Source organism: Muntiacus reevesi, chromosome 3 (assembly GCF_963930625.1).
Source record: "Muntiacus reevesi chromosome 3, mMunRee1.1, whole genome shotgun sequence".
Taxonomy (NCBI): Eukaryota; Metazoa; Chordata; class Mammalia; order Artiodactyla; family Cervidae; genus Muntiacus; species Muntiacus reevesi.
The window spans coordinates 189,022,817-189,045,421 of record NC_089251.1 but is presented as its reverse complement, the minus strand read 5'-3'; the positions used below and the strand labels follow the sequence as shown (position 1 = coordinate 189,045,421).

Sequence of the window (22,605 nt, the reverse complement as noted above, 5' to 3'; positions counted from 1 at the left end):
TTCTTAAAATATTCATAAACTTCTCTTCTGGAACATGAGTTAACATAAATGAAAAATGACATGTGGTTTTCAACATTAGCAAAAGCTTTTCTGATCTCAAGAATAATATTTCTGAAACTATTACCCAATACTCTGGCTAAGCAATAGATTATGCTATTAGGAATATGAAATCAATACTAAGAAGTATCAAAAATGCCAAATGAAGGTGGCCTTTTTCCCCCTTATTTCTATCCTCGTAGAGAATATACTGTGTTGAAAAAAACACATTAGTAGAAATGAAATGTGCTTTGTGGCAAGTATTATTTAAGCCAGTATCGTGAATAGATACCCATCAAGGTCCAGGGAATAATGAGAACTGTTGAGTCAAAATTTGATGTTACTGAAGCCAATAATTTAGAAAATTTCATTTCTTTAGAATCAATTGAACATAATGGTATATGAATAAAATAATATGTAACAATGAATATAGAGAGTTAATGAACCATACAAATGCCTACTGTTTTGATTTCTGTTAACAAATCCCTGTATTTCTTGTATTTTTTCCTTGTAGCTCTTGTATCTTTTTTGATAATTCTTAGCATTAAGTCTTTCTCTTTATTGGGCTAAAATCTGTCCCCTGAGACTATAAGCTCCGTGAAGCAGGGACATGCTTGCTGTCTTCAGGACATTATGCATCTGACAAATGTGGGAGCTGCTTAGTAACTAACTGAACAAATAAATTTTACCTTTTACACCTTCATGACATTTCTGTTTTTGAAGGCTGGTTTGAACATGTTGCTTATCTGCCATCTGAAGTTCTTCTATGTGGTAATTCTTCAAATACTTGAAGAGTTAGAAAATATGCCCTCATCTCTTTAGTCTCTTTAGTCAAATTTTGGGAGTTTAGTAAGTTTGTCCATCATGGAATATATTAAACCCTAAGACATTGCCAGTGTTTGACTATTTTTGAGCAATATAAATGACTTTTATAATATTCAGTTTAATGTTTTAATTTTAAGTATTTATTTAAAAAATTTTTTAGTTCTGTTTAAAACAGTTAAGAATATGTCAGAAGAGAGAGGATCAAAGCTGTGATGTGATGGGGTAGTTGAGAAAGGATATACCTGTTTGTGATTTATATGACGGCTTCCCTGGTGGCTCAGTAGTAAAGAATCCACCTGCAATGCGGGAGAACTGGGTTCAATCCCTGTTGGGAAACTCCCCTGGAGGAGGAAATGGCAACCCACTCCAGTATTCTTGCCTGGAGAATCCCATGGACAGAGGAGCCTGATGGGCTACAATCTACGCAGTCGCAAAACTGTCGAACATAAGTCAGTGACTAAACAACAGAAGCATTTATAGGAACTAAAAGATGGTAAGTTAATTGTAATAGTCCAGGCAGACTTCGTCTGATTGCTCTTCATTTTATTGTGCTTCACATGCTCTGGCCTTGTTTCTCTTTGCTTTACAAATTGAGGTCGGTGACCTTGTGTGAGCACGTCTATCAGGGACGCTTTTCTGACGTTTGTTCACTTTGTCTGTATGTCACATTTTGATAATTCTCTCAATATTTCAAGCTTTTCATGATTATGTTTGTTACAGTAACTGTGGTCAGTGACCTTCGGGGTGCGGCGAGTCACGCCCACATAAGGCAGCCAAGTGAATAAATGTGTGTTCTGACTGCCCCACTGACCTGCCGTTTCCCCATCTCTCCCTCACTCTGCAGGCCTCCTTGGTCCTTGAACAGAATGATATTGAAATTAGGCCAGTTAATAATCCTACAGTGGCCTCTGAGTGTTCAAGTGAAACGAAGAGTTGATCAATATGGCAGATTTTATTCTTTTTTTTTTTTCTCATTTATTTTTATTAGTTGGAGGCTAATTACTTTACAAAGATTTCACTTTTATTTGAAGTAATTGTCACAGCCACCCCAACCTTCGGCAGCCACCACCCTGATCAGTCAGCAGCCATCAACTTCATAGCAAGACCCTTCACTAGCAAAGAAATGACTACTCCCTGAAGGTTCAGATGGTGGTTAGCCGTTTTTAACAATAAAGTAAGGTAAATATAACTTTTATACGTCCCTTCAAATTTGTGTGACTCTGTTGTGATACTTGCTTTATTGTGGTGGTTTGGAACTGAACTGTCAGAATCTCCAGGGCACACCCATGATTGTTAGAAATACAGTCTTCTTTAACACGTGTGTTTGCTGGGGGGACCGCTGTCTTTTAGGCTGTCCAGCATCTAGACTCTTCCTGCATCGGTCATGTCACATACCTTCTTTCACAGGTTTTGCGTTTTGCTTTCTCAGTTCTACATCATCTTGCTTTGGCCCAGACTTTGAGTCAGAAGCTAGCAACTTGAGCAAAAAAAGGACTGTGCAGAATCCATTCTGGGGATAGGTGGTGTCATCACTGTCGAAGAAAGGTGGCAGAGTTCTCGCCCTTCATATGTGTGTGTGTGTGTGTGTGTGTGTGTGTGTGTGTGTGTGTGTGCGTGTGCGCGTGCATATGCACGCGTGGCTTCAGTAATACCAACTGGGAGAGGTTGTGGTGTCTCTGGACTATAATGGGGGAGATCTTGGCTTCCTGACCTTCCAGCCTGGAACTTTAGTCCTCCCAGTATTATTATATAAATTTCTTTCCTGCTTACCTCAGCCAAAACTGTTATCTGTTGGTTTCGGCTAAGAATTAATGTTTTCTTGGTCTTTTAATGGTCTGTTGCTTAACCTTTTTTTATTACCGTAGAGGAGATGGGAAAAATCATCTGGTGGCAGTGAGTCGCAGTGAAGGGTTTTCAGGACATGCCCTAAACTTACAAAGTGTGATCAAAACATCATAGGTAGCACATAGGAGCATTTGGTAGATATTAGACAAAATAACAAAGTAAGATTCTGAAAATGCAGTGAAATAGTATTTTGAACTATTGAATTTTTACCTGTGTGTTTCTTCTTCTGTAGCTTTTTTTTTTTTCTTCTTTTTTTTTTCTTCTGTAGCTTTTATGCCTCGCCTCCCTCTAAGCAGTGGCACTTAACGTGTTCAGAAGAGAGACTACAGCAGAAAAAATAGAGAAAGGACTTTGAGGTTTCAGCAACTAAGCATAATGGTGTTTTTTCCCGTCCCAGTGCTAGGAAAGATTCCCTTTTTTTGGATGAAGAAGAGAGTTAGAGGCCAAACTAGGGTGTGAATTCTTGTCCCTCCATCATCCTGTGAATGAAGCAACAAAGTCACACAAGGCTGAGAGCAGGAGGGACCTGTGCTTTGATTCTGAGACATGTCCGCAGAGGCAGCAAAGCCAGAATTCCCCGTGCCCTCAGAGTGGCGGTGAAGCTATGATGACGCCGTGCGATGGATGGAGGTGGAATATTCTTATCCATTCCACCTTGGCCTCGGGGAATTCTTTTTCTTTGTGTTCAAGTGTAGCGGAAGGGTGGAAAGGATCCTCGGCTCCATTGAGTTTATGAGTTCATGAGCAATAGAGTGAAATCCCGTGTACCCAAGAATAGTTACAGAAAATAACTATATATGGGAACAAGGAAGCCTCCAGCTTCCAAAACCAAGCCTGGGGACTTCCCTGGTTGTCCAGTGGCTAAGACGCTGTGCTCTCAATGCAGAAGGCCTGGCTTCCATCCCTGGTCAGAACTAGATCCCGCATGCCACAAGCAAGAATTTGCATGCTGTAACCAAAGATTCCATGTGCTGCAACAAAGGCTGACTATCCTGCATGCTGCAGCTAAGACCTGGCACAGCTAATAAAGAAATAAAATATTAAAAAAAAACCCAAGCCTGCTACATGCCTCTCCGCTCTAAACACTCTGACACCCTGTTTGGCTGTCTTCCCTTCAACTAATACAGCCCCAGGGAAAGAGAGGAGCACTTTGAGTCTCCGAAACCTCAATTTCTTCCATCAGAAAGTCATGTATTTTCCAGCTGAAATATAGCTGACTATAGAAAGTCACTGTCATACATAAATTTCCCTTGCTTAAAACACTCACAATTTTCTACCATACTGAGAATACAATCTGAAGGTCTTATTTACCATGCTTTGTAAGGCCCCTGACCGCTTCTCTAAACCTATTTCTTACCTCTTCCCCACGCCTCCCACCCTGCTCCAGTTACCGACCCTTTTTTATTGCTCTTCGGCTGCTCACTGGTCTTCACTCTGAAAGCTGTTTCTTCTGCTGTGAGCTCCTTCGCCCTAGAAACATACACGATTCTCTTCTCCAGGTGGCTTCTTGAATGTCTCACCTTCAGAACAGGATTTCCAGACCACCTTCTCTAAAATAGCAAACCCCTTTTCTTCCACAGCACTGTGCATACCCCTATCACTTTACTTTTCTTTGTATCACTTATTGATTCCTGATCTATATATATATATATAGATATGGATGCTCCATGAGGACAGAGGGTTTATTTTGTCCATTGTATCCCCAGCACCCAGAACAGTATCTGGTGTGTCTTTTATTTTTAAGGATACATTTCCTTGAATCATTAGATCATCTTTCATTAAGTTCATGATTTTAACTGTTAGAAAAATTAGGACATATTTAACATTGATAAGATTTAGCTGAACTTAAAAAGGACCGTTTCTCACTGACTATTTAGATTGAATGTGGTTTTCTTTGAGATTCAAAGGTTTATTCTCTGTCCTATGTTTTACCAGTTTTCATTTGAAGAAAAATTACTTTTGGCTCTTCTGGGTCTTCATTGCTGTGTGCGGGCTTTCTCTAGTCGTGGTGAGTGGGAGCTTCTCTAGTTGCAGTGGGCAGGCTTCTCGTTGTGATGGCTTCTTGTTGCAAAGCCCAGACTCTAGGCACGCAAGCTCAGAAGTTGTGGCGCACAGGCTTGGTTGCTCCTTGGCGTGTGGGATTTTCCCAGACCAGAGATCGAACCCACATCTCCTGCATTGGCAGGCAGATTCTTAACCACTGGGCCAGCAGAGAAGTCCTGTAGTTTCCATTTTTAAAAAATGGACATTATTGGTGGGATTATTTCTGCTGAAGGGACCCTATGCAAGTTTTTTGATCATTGATTTTCAGACTTTTTTTTTTTTTGGTATATGTTGGAGTTCTTTAAAAAAAAACACATGAAATTGTACTCAACGTGTAGAACGAGGGAATGTCTCTGATTGAAACCAGTGTGTGTAGGCGTAGTGGGAGATGGCAGAATCCCCTGCCTTCCTCTTCCCCTTGAAGCTGTAGAGGCAGCTTCTGTGCCCTTCTCTGCCCCCTGGGTTCAAACTGAGGTTTCAGCCAGCTTGAAGCATGGCCAGGGTAGAAGTTAGGGCACCTGGATTTCACTTCCTTCTCTCCTGCTCACAAGGAGTGGGACCTTGGGCACCAGTTTCTTACTTTTCAGTTTTCTTGCCTTTAAAATTGACTTGTGCATTAGCCCTGATTTTAAGATAAAGAGACCAAATGCTCAGTTGTTTACTGAAGGTCTGTGAAAGGGATGGATTTTTCACGTGTCTGGCAAAGTGATCTCCCCTCTTACCTGTGCAGTCTACAATGATGCTTCTGCACATGTAGTAATCGTATATTGCTCATGTATTGTCAGTTTGTTACCATGATTATTTTTAAACTTTTTATTCAAAAGTAATGCATGTTCATTATAGTCATTCATACAGTTAAAGAGGTATAAAGAAAGCATTACTATTCTCTCCTACCTCTATTCAATCTCAACTTCTATCCTAAAGTATTCTATAGTATTCTGTGCTAATAAAAATAAAAATGTATAGAATTCATTTTCTTTGTCTTTTTAAATATTTTATTTAAAAATTGTTTTATTGAGTATAGTTGATTTAAAGTTTTGTATTAATTTCTACTATATAGCAAAGTGATTCAGTTATGCACATATATTCTTTTCCATTATGGTTTATCACAGGATGTTGAATATAGTTCCCTGTGCTAGACAGTAGATCCTTATTGTTTCTTCATCAGTCTTTTAAATCATGGAATCATGTTTCAGATATAGTAACCATGCAGTTTGCCTTTTTCTTTTCCTTTTTTTTGCTTAATAGGTGCCACAGATGTCTTTTCAGGTTAATATATGTAACTTGAATGCATTCTTTTGATTATAGCAGTTTTTAGTATGCGTGCATGCATGCTTAGTCACTCAATTGTGTCTGACTCTTTGTGGCCCATGGGACTGTAGCCCACCAGGCTCCTCTGTCCATGGGATTCTCCAGGCAAGAATACTGGAGTGTGGTTTGTCATGGCCTCCTCCAGGGGATCTTCCCGACCCAGGGGTCAAACTGGCATCTCCTGCGTCTCCTGCGTTGGCAGGGAATTCTTTACCACTGTACCACCTGGGAGGCCCAACAGCACCCATTTCTTTATTGTTGAAGGTTGTTTTCAGCATGTGATAACTCAAGCAATGTTAAGTATCTTTTATATAGAATCTTACGTACTGGTACTTCTTTTTTTTTTCCTCTTTTATTTTTATTTTTTTATTTTTAAATTTTTTTTTTTTATTTTTCAGTGGGTTTTGTCATACATTGACATGAATCAGCCATAGAGTTACACGTATTCCCCATCCCGGTCCCCCCTCCCCGTACTAGTACTTTTGTTTATTTTGTGTTTTGCTAATACAGGAATTGCTGTCAAAATGCTTGTGCAGCTTAAATTTTAGTAGTTGCTGCCCAGATTACCTCCCTTTGTGGCTCTGGTAGCTCTCGCTCTCCAGCATCCACTAGTTCTTCCAGTATCTTCTCTACTTCTCTTCCCTCTTTTTCAGGGAGCTCCGCTTGCACATGTATTAGGCAACCCAAGTTGCCTCACGTCTCACTGATGAGCTATTCTTTTTGTTGTTGTTGTTGTTTTCCTCTGTTTTATTTCGGGTGGTTTTTATCGTTATGTCTCCCAAGCTCACTGTTTTGGTGTTGGCGTTCTGTAGTGTCTCATCTATTTTTCCCAGACCTTGCAGTTTTTAATCTCTAAAAGTTTAATGTGGATCTTTTTGATCACTAGCATGTCTCAACTTTTTAAACATAAAGAATACAATTAGAACAACCGCTTCGAAGCCCTTACCTGCTCATTCTGACATCTGTGTTAGTTCTGAGTGGCTTTTGATTCATCGATTTATTTCTTCTTTGTGGGTCATATTTTCCTGTTTGTTACGTGCCTGTTTGTCTGATACCAGGCACTTGTGGGGTGCTGGATGGTTTTGTCTTTCTATAATTATACTTGGACTTGTGCTGGGACACAACTAAATTACTGTGAAACAGGTTTTTCCTCTTGAGTTTTGCTTCTAGTATTTGTTAGGAGGGACTAGAGCAGTACTAGGCCAGAGCTCATTTTTCCTTTCGAGGCAAAATCAGTGGAAATTATTCTTCCCATTGTCCCGTGCATCTTGAGGCTTTCCAGTCTGGCTGGTGGGAACAGACACAATTTCTGGTCCTGGGTGAGAGCTGGCAGTGTTCCCTCTAACCCTTTGGAATGTGTTTTTCAGCTTCAGGCCCTTCGCTCTCCTACCCCTGCTGGTCACTTCTCAGCTGAATCCGCTAGGGGGAGCCTTTGCAGATCTCTGGCGTTTTCTCTCTCTGCAGCCCTCACTTCTCTGGCGCTCTGTCCCATGAGCTCCAGATGCCTTGGTCTTTCTACTCTTGGGTTTTTTTTCTGAACCTAGTGTGATGACTGGGCTCCATCTGGGTTTATCTTCCTTGAACAGGGGCCTAGACACCCAGAGATGTAAGCTGGTCAAGCAAAGGGCTCACTTTGTTTTTTTCTCATCTCTAAGGGTCACTCACCTTCATTGCCAGATGTACAGTGTCTTACAAACCATTGTTTCATATATTTTGTTCTTTTTTTTCCAGGCGTTTCAGATGGGAGGGTAAATCAGATTCCTGTTATTCTATCTTGGTTAGAAGCAGAAGTTTTGGATATGAGGAGTTACAGATAAACTAGTCCTATATATATATATATATGGGCACCACTGGGATATTACATGAAATCAGCATCATATCATCAGTTATTTTATGTACTAAATATTTCCTTTGCCACTTGTTGCTTTTGTGTGCTTTGCCCAAAGTTTTTTTTTTTTTTCAATTTATGTTTTTAAATCTTTAGTTGGAGGGTAATTGCTTTACAAAGTTGTATTGATTTCTGCTGTATGCCAGACTTTGACATTATTGTAGATTTAACCGTCATAATGTATTTGGCATCACACACGTTGTAGATTTTCCTCTCTTAAAAATAATATCCTAAGCCAGTTTATTACCTTCGTTGTAGAATAATTTATTTTTTGAGTTGCCATTTTTATGATTAAAGACAGCCACAATAGCATTTTTTGTTTACATTTTAATTTTATTGGGGTGTAGTTGATTTACATTGTTGTAAGTCAATTAGTTTCAGCAGCAGGATTCAATTATACATATATTTATTCCTTTTTAGATTCTTTTCTCATATAGGATATCATATAGTAGCATTTTTATGCTTCTTTTTATTTTCTTCAGATGCTGCAAAAAGGACGTTTCAAGAAAAAGGTATCTTGGCAGGAGAAAGCAGAACTTTTAAGCCTCATTTGACCTTCATGAAATTGTCCAAGTCACCGTGGCTCTGGAAGAAGGTGAGTGGACATTTTATTATCAGCCTTGTTTTACCACCCGCAGCATGAGTGACATTCGTAGTGGTTTTCGACACCCCTGCCACTGTTGCCCCGGGATTCCAGTTGGATTTGGTTCTGACTCCCAAGGATGCTGAGTTGGCTCATGGGGCCCCTGGAGGCCATTGCTGCTGTCTCCTCCTTTGCCTCCGTGGCTGTTAGCTGCACACTCTGACCATCACTTACTGCTGCTTCATCTGTTGCCACATCTTGCTTCATCCCTTGAAAAGCCTTGGGGGGTGGAGCCAGAATTGGGTTTTGCTGCGTTCCTTTCTTCTGATTCTTTGCAGCCTGCTGCCTTCAAAGCTTCCTCCACTGGCCTGCGTACACCGGTGCTGCTCCCTGTAGCTGGGTTCTTCAAGGTGGGACATGCTCTACCCCCTCCCCTCTTTTATGTTGCTCTTTGGAAGTTTCTCCAAAGCCTCTGCTCATTCAGCAGTTGTCTCCGCTGAGGGTGTGGAGCAGGTGTCGCAGGGACTGAGCGAGGGATAACAGGAGGGCCGCTCTCCCTAGCTCCGTAGTTGAAAGTACTTCTCCCTGGGGGTGGTCAGCAGTGACACAGCCAGGGGACATGTCTTTTGACTTCCCCTATCTCAGGGCGACTTGCTGCCTTCCTAAACCGTTGCTGCCTCCTCCCTTGGAGGCTGGAGGCACTTTGAACTTTTATCTGGAGTCCCAAGCAGTTCTCCTGGAATCCTAAGGGCTCCCTTCCTTGTTTCTCCCATTTCAGCCTAGGGAGGTTGTCATGCGAATTAAGGCATCTGCTGAGCTGCTCTGAGGTACCAGAGTTTTGGAGATGGGCATGCAGATTAGTATTCGCTCCTGCTCTCCATAACCCTTTGCTGCAGTTCAGACTGATTTGCAGCTCTATAAATGAAGGTCATGTTTATTAGTAAGTAGATCTTTTTTCTAAATTCGACACAGTTTGTATTTAATGTCTATGCTCAGAAAGTCTTTTTGGTCCTGTAAAACATATGTTTGGGGGGTTGGCCATCCTGTGGTTACGATTTTGCTACAGACTTTTGTAAAAATCACCCTATTCCCCCAGTATCTTGCATGTTTTTTTTTTTTTCCTCTGCTCAAATTAAATAATAACTGTATTAGATACCATTCCAGAATATTTAGGTACAAATAATTTGTGTAAATCATAGATTTTGGAATTTGGAATGATCACAACTGACAAAACTTGTAGACTGACAGTTTATTCTTTTACTCATTATCTTTCTTATCTTGCTTTCACATGGATTGTCCTCTTCCCAGTGGTTTCAAACTTAATCCCAGAATGACAAATCAGTGGTGAAGGTAATACCCACATTTCAAAATGTTTCTGTCTTTGTTAACTTTGAAATGAGAGCATCCAAGTATGTTTATCAAAGGGATGCTTAAATTAGAGTTTGTATTTCGACATTTCAGACTGCATGCATTTTAAGTGATTTCTTGACAGATGATTTCACAGAATCTGCTCCTTTTACTTTATAGAAAGGGAATCTGAGACTCAGGAGTTAAGTGGCTGAAATGAGATCGCACTGTTCTCAGTTGCAGAGCCCCATCCAGAATCTGTTTTCCTCTCTCAGCACTAATTCTCTTCTGGGTTTTCATTCTGGGTCCACTCATTTACATGGGTGAGACCATTGATAAACTCAATAATGGAACGTATTACCAACATTCAGTTTACTTAAGGTTGATAATGAAATGAAAGGGGCAGGGTAGAGGGATAACGAATATTTTTTTTTTTTACTCATATTAAAAAGTTTGTGTCATCTCAAGTACTTGTATTTTAAAAGTTATTTTAATTATAAAAATGTTAGATGAATATATGCTCACTGAAAAAAAATCTAACTACATACAGACCTACAGAGTGAAAGATAGATTTTTTTTCCCCTCATCACCAACCTCTCACTCCCTTCCTCCCAATATCATTTCTCTCTTTTAGGTACCATTACTAGTATATCCTTCTGGCCTTTTCTTATTCCCTGCAAACATATAAAGAAACTCTTCTTCAAATTTCCTGATATGGAACTTCCTCTGCTACAATATGGTATTCTGGTTCCCAAACTAGAGAAATAAGTTTTCTAACTGAGATTCTGGGAAACATAAGACTTTTTTTTTTTTTTTTTTGACAATTATGTATTTTTCTAACACCAGGAGGTATTTACACATATATGTTAGTTTTCCATATTCTTAGTTTCATGAAATTCTAGTGGACTGTATCTTATAAGAGAATAGTAAAAGTAATATGCATTTTTTTTGACTGGGTTGTACAGCTTGCGGGATCTTAGTTCCCTGACCAGGGATTGAATCCATACCCTCAGCAGTGAAAGAAAGGAGACTTATGCACTGAACTGCCAGGGAATTCCCTTGAAAGCAGTTTTGTATATCTTCAAGCTATTTTGATTATCACTATGTTTTCAAAATGGTAGTTTTTAAAATCAGATGAATGAAGCCTCAGAAAAGCTTCTTTAGATTACTTGGTCTTTAAAATATTTAAAATTCAAGTTGTTTGTATCATTTCTTCAGAGTATATTTGTTTCACGTGGTTAGACTCTTATTTGTTTAAGTCAGTGCTTTTTATATTGCTTTATTTTGGGTTTATTTTTCACACTGAGTGACCTTGTATTGATATTTCTGTGATTTGACATTGCAGAAACTGGTTTATTAGAAGTGTATGCTAACACTTGGTGGCAGGAGAAGACCAGTTTCAAATCAAATATGCATCTTAAGGCAAATCCAGATTCTTCAAGAAATAAATGCAATCTTTTCATGAATAGAACAGTTGTTTTTAGTCATCAATTATTTTTTAGACTTCTTAGATATTTTTCCTGAATTATAACTCTTTCAAATGACTAATATAGCACTTAAACTATCAAATAGGTTATTAATTGGCCCTTTTGTATAGCAGTTTTTCACAAAGTCAGACAATGAGAGAACTTTAGAATGAAAGAAATGATCTTTGAAATTGCTCCCTTTTTCACTTGGACTGGTTTGAGTGCAGAGTTTGATATGCACATAGCTAAGGGCAGAGGGGTAGTTATTGGGCCCTATGATGATGAGGTTGGGGAAAGCAGGGAGGATCCCCTGGAGAAGGGCATGGCAACCCACTCCAATATTCTTGCCTGGGAAACCCCATGGGCAGAGGAGCCTGGTGGGCTGCAGTCCATCAGGTTGCAGAGCTGCACATGACTGAATGCACGCAGCAAAGAGGGCCTGCCAGGCTGCACTGCCGCTGCCTTTCCTGAAGAAGGCACTTTAGGTGCCTTCTTGGTAAGAGCAGGGTTTTATTATTCCAGACAACAACTGGTCTTAGAAATAGCCTTGGTATAAGTTAAAGCAAGTCTGATTCACAAGATGGCAGAGTAGAAGGACATGAGCTCATCTTCTCCTATGAGAACTCCAAAATTGCAACTAACTGTTGAACATCCATCGACAGGAGAATGACTGACCACTTGGACCACAGCCTTGTCTAACTCAATAAAACAATGAGCCATGTCATGTAGGGCCAGCCAAGATGGACAGGTCATGGTGGAAGGTACTGACAAAACGTGGGCCACTGGAGAAGGGAATGGCAAACCACTTCAGTATTCTTGCCTTGAGAACCCTGTGAACAGTATGAAAAGGCAAAAAGACAGGACACTGAAAGATGAACTCCCCAGGTCAGTATGGCCAATATGCTACTGGGGAAGAGTGGAGAAATAGTTCCAGAAAGAATGAAGAGACTGAGGCAAAGCGAAAATAGCACTTTGTTGTGGATGTGACTGGTGATGGAAGTAAAGTCCGATGCTGTAAAGAACAATATCACATAGGAACCTGGAATGTTAGGTCCCTGAATGAAGGTAAATCGTTAGTGGTCAAACAGGAGATGGCAAGAGTGAACATCAACATTTTAGGAGTCAGTGAGCTAAAATGGACTGGAATGGGTGAATTTAATTCAGATGACCATTATATCTACTACTGTGGGCAAGAATCTCTTCAAAGAAATGGAATAGCCCTCATAGTCAACAAAAGAGTCCAAAATGCAGTACTTGGGTGCCATCTCAAAAATGACAGAATGATCTCTGTTTCTAAGACAAACCATTCAGTATCACAGTAATCCAAGGCTATGCCCCAACCACTAACGTTGAAGAGGCTGAAGTTGAATGGTTCTATGATGACCTACAAGACCTTCTAGAACTAACACCAAAAAAAGATGTCCTTTTCATCATAGAGGACTGAAATGCAAAAGTAGGAAGTCAAGAGATGATACCTGGAGTAACAGCCAAGTTTGGCCTTGGAGTACAAAATGAAGCAGGGCATAAGCTAACAGAGTTTTGCCAAGAGAATGCACTGGTCATAGTAAACACCCTTTTCCAAAAACACAAGATATAACTCTACATGTGTACATCACCAAATGGTCAACATTGAAATTGGATTGATTATATCCTTTGCAGCCAAAGATGGAGAAGCTCTATACAGTCAGCAAAAAGAAGACCGGGAGCTGACTGTGGCTAAGACCATGAACTCCTTATTGCCAATTTTCAGACTTAAGTTGAAGAAAGTGGGGAAAACCACTGGACCATTCAGGTATGACCTAAATCAAACCCTTAGGAATATATAGTGGAAGTGACAAATAGATTGAAGGGATTAAATCTAATACATAGATTGCCTGAAGAACTATGGATAGAAGTTCGTAACATTGTGCAGGAGGTGGTGATCAAAACCATCCCCCAAAAGAAGAAATGCAAAAAGGCAAAATGGTTGTCTGAGGAGGCCTTACAAATAGCTGAAAAAAGAAGAGAAGCGAAAAGCAAAGGAGAAAAGGAAAGATATATCCGTTTGAATACAGAGTTCCAAAGAATAGCAAGGAGAAATAAGAAAGCCTTCCTCAGTGATCAATGCAAGGAAATAGAGGAAAAGAATAAAATGGGAAAGACTAGAGATCTCTTCAAGAAAATAAGAGATACCAAGGCATTATTTCTTGCAAAGATGAGCACAATAAAGGACAGAAATGGTATGGACCTAATAGAAGATATTAAGAAGAGGTGGCAAGAATACACAGAAGAGCTGTACAAAAAAGATCTTCATGACTCAGATAACCACGATGGTTTGATCACTCACCTAGAGCCAGACATCCTGGAATGCAAAGTTAAGTGGACCTTTGGAAGCATCACTACGAACAAAGCTATTGGAGATGATGGAATTCCAGCTGAGCTGTTTCAAGTCCTAAAAGATGATGCTGTGAAAATGCTGCACTCAATATGTCAGCAAATTTGGAAAACTCAGCAGTGGCCACAGGACTGGAAAAGGTCAGTTTTCATTTCAATCCCAAAGAAAGGCAGTGCCAAAAACTTTGAAACTACCGCATAATTGGACGTATTTCACAAGCTAGCAAAGTAATGCTCAAAATTCTCCAAGCCAGGCTTCAACAGTATGTGAACTGTGAACTTTCAACAGTTCAAGGTAGATTTAGAAAAGGCAGAGGAACTAGAGATCAAATTGACAACATCTGTTGGATCATAGAAAAAGCAAGAGAGTTCGAGAAAACATCTACTTCTGCTTTATTGACTACGTTAAAACCTTTGACTGTGTGGATCACAGCAAACTGTGAAAATTCTTAGAGAGATGGGAATATCAGACCACTTTACCTGCCTTCTGAATAATCTGTATGCAGGTCAAGAAGCAACAGTTAGAACTGGACATGGGACAACTTAGGTTCCAAATTATGAAAGGAGTACACCAAGGCTGTATATTGTCTCTTCGCTTGTTTAACTTATATGTAGAGTACATGATGTGAAATGCTGAACTGGATGAAGTACAAGCTGGAATTAAGGTTTCCAGGAGAAATATCAATAATTCATATATGCAGATGACACCACTCTTAATGGCAGAAAGCGAAGAGGAACTGAAGAGCCTCTTGATGAAAGTGAAGGAGGAGAATGAAAAAGCTGACTTAAGACTCAGCATTCATAAAAGGAAGACCATAACATCTGGTCCCATCCCTTTATGGCAAATGGTTGGGGAAACAATGGAAACAGTGAGAGACTTTATTTTCTTGGGCTCCAGAATCACTGCAGATGGTGACTGCAACTATGAAATTAAAAGACCGTTGTTCCTTGGAAGAAAAACTGTGACCAATTTAGCATATTAAAAAGCAGAGACATTTCTTTGCCAACAAAGGTCCGTCTACTCTAAGCTATGGTTTTTCCAGTAGTTCTGTATGGATGTGAGAGTTGGATCCTAAAGCTGAGCGCTGAATAAATGATGCTTTTGAGCTGTGGTGTTAGAGAAGACTCTTGAGAGTCCCTTGGACTGCAAGGAGATCCAGCCAGTCCATCCTAAAGGAAATCAGTCCTGAGTATTCATTAGAAGGATTGATACTGAAGCTGAAGCTCTGATACTTTGGTCACCTGATGCAAAGTAGTGACTCATTAGAAAAGACCCTGATGTGAGAAAGACTGAAGGCAGGAGGAGAAAGGGATGACAGAGGATGAGATGGTTGGATGGCATCACTGACTTGATGGACATGAGTTTGAGTAAGCTCTGGGAGTGGGTTATGGACAGGAAGGCCTGGCTTGCTGCAGTTCTTGGGGTTGCAAAGAGTTGGACATGACTGAGCAACTGAACTGATCTGAACTGATGTTAAAGCAGATTGTTTCAGTAACCTATTCCTGAATCTCCCAATGCCTAATAACTTACAAATTTTAATTGTTTGGGAGTCTCTTTTCATATTATCAAGTGCAATTAGTTCTGAGGCTATAATACGGAATTCTCTTTGGATTTTTCTTAGTTAAAAATCAATAAATGAAAACAACACAGTATCTCTTTTTTGCTTTAGTTTTTTTAAAGCTTAAGATGTGGTGAAACCCACTGTGAAATGGAATTGTCATCTCTTCTGAGCGTCTCGGTGCCATTAGCCGATTGTGTCATCTGTTGTATGTCAACGCACTATATATAGCAACTCACTTCGGTTTTGTTTCTGAGGCATTTTTCAGCTTCCTGCTGTTCTGTTGTCTGTTACTGTGTTTTGAGATAAACCTAAGTATGCCTTTTAATTGTTTAAAAACTGGAAATGCTTTAGTGAGGTAGACTCACTAAATGTTCATTTGTAACCTTTCAGTAATTTATACATCTTTGAACATTGAAACATATAGGAAATAATAAGCCGAAAGCAAAATTATTTTTAAGGAAGCATTCTGGGATTTGATTCATGTCAAAATACCAAAATGGCTCCTGGTTGACCTTTATTCTGTTAAGAGATTTTGAAAAATTTGAAAACTCTAGAAGAAATGACCCAGTCAACCTAATATTATTAAGTCCGTGTAGAGTGGAATGCAGATTTGAAGTAAGTGTTTTCATTGACATTTCCTGAAAGTTTTCTCTCAGGACATTTCTCGGGATTTTATGTGAGATAAGGATTCTGTGATCAAGTGCATGTTAGCAGTGATGGGTTAAAGTTAGTCTGAGTCTTTATTTCCGGGTTTCTTAGGATGTCCGAAACGTGAATGTTTACTGTGAATCTTAAGAGCTTCCAACAACAAAAGTTTAATTTTTTGCCTCTGGGTCATCTGTGGCTCTGTTCCACATTGTCTTTATGCAAGACCTTGGTTTAGCAGCTTACATCTAGGACTTCACTGGCCTTTGACTGAAGGAAGAGAGAGATGTTGATAGACAGCTGAAGGTTTCTGCTAAGAAGTGACGCACGTCATTCCTGTTCACGTCTTATTGGCCAAAGAAGGTCACATGGTCCTTTCCGGGTTCATCGGAGCAGGATATATAACCCACTAGCAGCAAAGGACACCGCAAGAAAGGGCAGTGAATATTTTGAACGTTATACATCCTACCTGAGCATCGTTTCCTAAATGTACTTGATAAGCGTGGCCTTTTCTTCATCTCCTGTTGTAGGGCATTGTTTAGGCAATGCTGGTCTTTATCATTCAGGCTTAAATGATACCCTTTCTTCCAACATACAGATTCAGTGGACAGTTTACTTACCGTCTAGCATTTGTATCCCAAGGCAAGATTCTGATTTAAATGCCATTTAAAAAACAGAGTTTTAGAGCTAGGATTAAAAGATGCAATAAGGAAGTATTTGAGGTAATTAGAGTTGCATGGGTTTGCCTTCAGTTCAGTTCAGTCGCTCAGTCATGTCCCTGTGTCCTCTTTGTGACCCCATGAACCACAGCACACCAGGCCTCCCTGTCAATCACCAACTCCCGGAGTTTACTCAAGCTCATGTCCATCAAGTTGATGATGCCATCCAACCATCTCATCCTCTGTCGTCCCCTTTTCCTCCTGTCCTCAGTCTTTCCCAGCATCAGGATCTTTCCAATGAGTCAGCTCTTTGCATCAGGTGGCCAAAGTATTGGAGTTGCAGCTTCAACATCAGTCCGTCAAATGAACACGCAGGACTGATCTCCTTTAGGATGGACTGGTTGGATCTCCTTGCAGTCCAAGGGACTCTCGAGTCTTCTCCAATACCACAGTTAAAAAGCATCAATTCTCCTGTACTCAGCTTTCTTTATATTTTTGGGCTCCAGAATTACTGCAGATGGTGATTGCAGCCACAAAATTAAAAGATGCTTACTCCTTGGAAGGAAAGTTATGACCAACCTAGACAGCATATTAAAAAGCAGAGACATTACTTTGCCAACAAAGGTCCATCTAGTCAAGGCTATGGTTTATCAAGTGGTCATGTATAGAAGTGAGAGTTGGACTGTGAAGAAAGCTGAGTGCCGAAAAATTGATGCTTTTGAACTGTGGTGTTGGAGAAGACTCTTGAGAGTCCCTTGGACTGCAAGGACATCCAACCAGTCCATCCTAAAGGAGATCAGTCCTGGGTGTTCATTGGAAGGACTGATGCTGAAACTGAAATTCCAATACTTTGGCAACCTCATGCGAAGAGTTGACTCATTGGAAAAGACTCTGATGCTGGGAGGTATTGGGGGCAGGAGGAGAAGGGGACAACAGAGGATGAGATGTCTGGATGGCATCACCGACTCGATGGACATGGGTTTGAGTAAACTCCGGGAGTTGGTGATGGACAGGGAGGCCTGGCGTGCTGCGATTCATGGGGTCGCAAAGAGTCGGACACGACTGAGCTACTGAACTGAACTGACCTGAAACTAGTTTACACTGGAATTTTATTTCCAGTCCTAAATATGAAAGGATTTACTTTGACCATTCATTGGAACCATATTCTCCCAAGGAAAGGTACCTCAAAAATAGAATAATACTAAATTGCTCAATTCTTCCAACTGATTAGCCCTATAAATTAAAGGTGAATAATGTTTTCTCTTAAAAGGGCAAAACTTCACATTATCTATAGTTAAAGACTTAACAAATGTAGCTCGTATCACCTAAGGGCAGTTAGGGTTCTTTCTCTGTAACCTACCTGATAGCAACATTTCATATATGTATTGTTTATTTTATTTTTGGTTGCGCTGGGCCGTCCTTTCATGGCCTTTCTCTAGGTGCGGAAAGCAGGGCTCCTGTTCAGTTGGAGCATGCAGGCATCAGATTGCGGTGGCTTCTCTTGTTGCAGAACTCGGGCTCTTGCGCGTGGGTTTCGGTAGTTGCAACACATGGCCTCAGCAGTTTTCGTGCACAGGCTTAGCTGCTCTGTGGCATCTTCCTGGACCAGGGATCGAACCCATGTCCCCCGTATTGGCAGGCAGATCCACGTCCACTGTACCAGCAGGGAAGCCCAGCGTTTTTAATTGTTAGTGAACTCTGACATCGTTTTGGAGACGCATCTTTAAGGCCTTCTAAGTACAGCTGTGTCTTTACACTGACCTCAAGCCGATGGCCAGTGTGTGAAGGTACTTTTCTTCCTTCCTTGGCTATAGCCTTCTCTACAGCGGAATTTGATTCTGATTTGTCACATATCTTTATTTAGAGCAGAACATTTCATTCAGAGTGGTTTCACTTTTGTCTCCAGCGCAGCTGTGGGATCTTTATCAGTCATTACCTGGGAGAATGTTCTATGATGTTCTCTAGTGGTCCTGGACCTTTAGCAGCATCCACCCCCGCCCCCCCCCCCCCCCCCAAGCTTCATACTCCATCCGGTTTTCATGACTTGGTCCCTTTGGATTCCATCTTGCTCCTCATCCTCCCTGACCCATCCTGATTATCAGAGAATGGTAAACAGGACCTTGTGCTCTTGAATTTCCAGTGCAGATATTTCTAGAACTTAATTCAGAGGAACCAGATGGGGGCAGTAGTCTCCTGGGAATTAGCTGAGTGGATGTGGAAATCAGGAGAAACATACTTCCCAACAGATGGTAACTTTCTACCAGATGTATCCCTACAGGCATGTGCACACAGAGGGGTCGAGGTCTGCATGCCAGGGGAGCCGGACGAGGCCTGCATGCCAGGGCATGGTGTCAGGTTGGGCTCGTCCAGGTCCCCTGGGTGAGGAGCGTACTGGGTAGAGCAGAAAAGCCAGTGGACCATGCCAGTGTTGATCTTTGGCAAACTCTCATCCCGAGATTCCCTGTTTCTTATTAGCTTTTGTATTTTTTATTTTTATTTTGTCCACTAAACCCTGTGTTTATTTTAATAGTCTGGAAGTGTTTCTGAAATTTTCAAAAGATTTTTTATTTTTAAAATCTCTAACAGAGAAAATTATGTGAAAATTACTGGCTGGCCTGACACCTTTTTTTTAAACTGTACTTTTTTGGAGAGCAAAATATAATAGAGTATTTGTATATTATGCTGACTGTGAGTCCATTAGAAAAAGTATGTGATACTTTTATTTATTTATTGGCTATGCCTTGTGTCTTGAGGGATCTTAGTTCCCCAACCAGGAACTGAACTCCGGCCACTGGACTACCAGAGAATTCCGATAATCCTTTTAATTTGTATTTCAAGACTTTATCTAGGGCATTTTTCCCAATTAAAATATAGATTGTTTTAAATGTCAAAAGAAAGACTCCCAATTATTTTATTGGAGTTTATTTAATCCAATAATTTTGCTATATAAAATTATTTTATACAGTGATATTTGTTACATTGAAAATGAAAATCTATGAATATATTTCTTGCTCTACCTGGGGAGAAATATTCATTTTGAAATTGGTGTAAGGGTTACACATGATTCCCAGGACATATATTTAATGATGGTTCAATATCCAATTATTGTTTTTTTTTTAATCTCCTTTTATCTAATATGATATCCAGGGAATGTTTCCAGCCAAATTAAGTGAAAAGGCAAATCAGTGAACACCTATCTCCCTTGTCCCATTTCCTACCGTGTAACCCACTTAGTGTGAATCTTGGTGTCATTATTTCTTTCTCATTCCTTAGCTTAGTTCTTGTCATATTCACTTGTTGGGATACCTTCCTGTGAGGAAGGGGCTTTGTTGCAAGTGATGTGCAGGGAATATGCCTGGAGAGTTGAAAGAGGAAGAGTTAGGGGAAGTGAGGTGTTCTCTGAGAATGAAGGGAGGGAGGGAGGAATGATGTTGATGGGAAGGGAGTAAAGGAACTTGATGAATAATAATAAGAAAGTGTGAAATGAAGAAAGTACTTGATGCCTAGGAGCAGGATGAGCTACAAAACACTCTAGGTCTTTCTTGCTGCAGTTAGTGATGTCTGTCAGTTCAGTCGCTCAGTCGTGTCCGACTCTTTGCAGCCCTGTGAACTGCGGCACGCCAGGCCTCCCTGTCCATCACCAACTCCCGGAGTCCACCCAAACCCATGTCCATCGAGTCGGTGATGCCATCCAGTCATCTCACCCTCTGTCATCACCTTCACCTCCTGCCTTCACTCTTCCCCAGCATCAGGGTCTTTTCCTATGAGTCAGTTCTTCCCATCAGGTGGCCAAAGTATTGGAGTTTCAGCTTCAGCGTCAGTCCTTCCAGTGAATATTCAGGACTAATCTCCTTTAGGATGGACTGGTTGGATCTCCTTGCAGTCCAAGGGACTCTCAAGAGTCTTCTCCAACACCACAGTTCAAAAGCATCAATTCTTCGATGCTCAGTTTTCTTTATAGTCCAACTCTCACATCCATACATGACCACTGGAAAAACCATAGCTTTGACCAGATGGACCTTTGTTGGCAAAGTAATGTCTCTGCTTTTGAATATGCTGTCTAGATTTGCCATAGCTTTTCTTCCAAGGAGCAAGCATCTTTTAATTTCATGGCTGCAGTCACCATCTGCAATGATTTTGGAGCCCCCCAAAATAAAGTCTGTCACTGTTTCCATGTTTCCCCATCTGTTTGCCATGAAGTGACGGGACCAGATGCCATGATCTTAGTTTTCTGAATGTTGAGTTTTTAGCCAAGTGATGTCTGTCAGTTCAGTTCATTTCAGTTCAGTCACTCAGTCGTGTCTGATTCTTTGTGACCCCATGGACTGCAGCATGCCAGGCCTGCTGGTTCATTGCCATTTCCCGGAGTTTACCAAAACTCATGTCCATTGAGTCTGTGTTGCCATCCAGACATCTCATCCTCTGCTGTCCCCTTCTCCTCCCGCCTTCACTCTTACCCAGCATCAGTGACGTCTATGGATCCGTGTAAAAGATTTTCCCAGTATATGATCCCTGCTACATTGTCCAGGTTTTCAGTTCTCATTTAGGTTGGATCTGAGGCTATCGTTTGGTCTAAAATTCTGTCTGTGGATAATCCAATCAATTTATATGAATGATTCCATACTTCTGATCTCTCGGCTATAAAAGCAGAACACATTCAACCACAATATAACTGTGTTGCAGTATATAGGCCAGTGTCACAGGGCAAGTTAAAATTATTCATTAGGATTTTTCATGAACTTATTTCTGAATGAGCTTTTGCAGAACAGCTTCACTGTCATCTTTCATTGTTGGGATCCTAAGAATTTCTTGCACCAGTGACTTGCTGATATTTACTTACTTAATGTTGAGAGGATTGTTGATTAAATGGAAAGTTATTGCAATGAAGGATGGAAACATCTTAACTTGAGTTAAAAGTTTATAGTTCGTATTTGGGGAGAAATTTGGTGACGGAATATTTTATGTTTTATCTTTAGTTTATAGAAATAAATGGCTACATTGGTGAATTCAGGAGAACATGTTATTATTTGCTCCAGAGAGCAAAATATTAGGAAAACAGATGTGATTAGGAGGAATAGGATGTAACTTGTTTACACTTGAGTAACCCCAGGCCGCACTGAGCCAAGAACACAGCTGGAATTTGATCAAGGGGAGTTGAGGTTCCAGCTGAGATAGGGCTGTCTGGGGAGCATTCCTAGATGCCTTAGTTATGGGTGTCTGCTTCACTGAAATGAAAAAGTTCAGTTCAGTCACTCAGTCGTGTATGACTCTTTGCAACCCCATGGACTGCAGCACACCAGGTTTCCCTGTCCAATACCAACTCCCGGAGCTTACACAAACTCATGTCCATTGAGTCAGTGATGCCATCCAAGCATTTCATCCTCTGTCGTCCCCGTCTCCTCCTGCTTTTAATCTTTCTCAGCATCAGGGTCTTTTCCAACGAGTCAGTTCTTCCCATCAGGTGGCCAAAGTATTGGAGTTTCAGCTTCAATGCCAGTCCTTCCTATGAACATTCAGGACTGATTGCCTTTAGGATGGGCTGGTTGGATCTCCTTGCAGTCCAAGGGACTCTCAAGAGTCTTCTCCAACAACACAGTTCAAAAGCTTCAATTCTTCAGCACTCAGCTTTCTTTATAGTCCAACTCTCACATCCATACATGACTACTGGAAAAACCATAACCTTGACTAGATGGACCTTCGTTGGCAAAGTAATGTCTCTGCTTCTTAATATGCTGTCTAGGTTGGTCATAGCTTTTCTTCCAAGGAGCATGCATCTTTTAATTTCATGGCTGCAGTCACTATCTGCATTGATTTTGGAGCCCCCCAAAATAAAGCCTGTAACTGTTTTCATTGTTTCCCATCTATTTCCCTTGTAGTGATGGAACTGGATGCCATGATCTTAGATTTCTGAATGTTGAGGTTTAAGCCAACTCTTTCACTCTCCTCTTTCACTTTCATCAAGAGGCTCTTTAGTTCTTCTTCACTTTCTGCCATAAGGGTGGTGTCACCTGCATATCTGAGG

General features: G+C 40.7%; 1 protein-coding gene across 2 annotated transcripts in view; it reads left to right on the top strand.

The window, feature by feature from the left end:
* Window positions 1-22,605, top strand: part of AKAP7 (A-kinase anchoring protein 7) — a 129,383-nt gene that overhangs the window by 34,406 nt on the left and 72,372 nt on the right. For both annotated transcript variants that reach the window (XM_065927795.1, XM_065927796.1), the window contains exon 6: window positions 8,431-8,543. In XM_065927795.1, coding sequence (XP_065783867.1) covers window positions 8,431-8,543 — 113 coding nt within the window. The remainder of the gene's footprint in view (window positions 1-8,430; window positions 8,544-22,605) is intronic.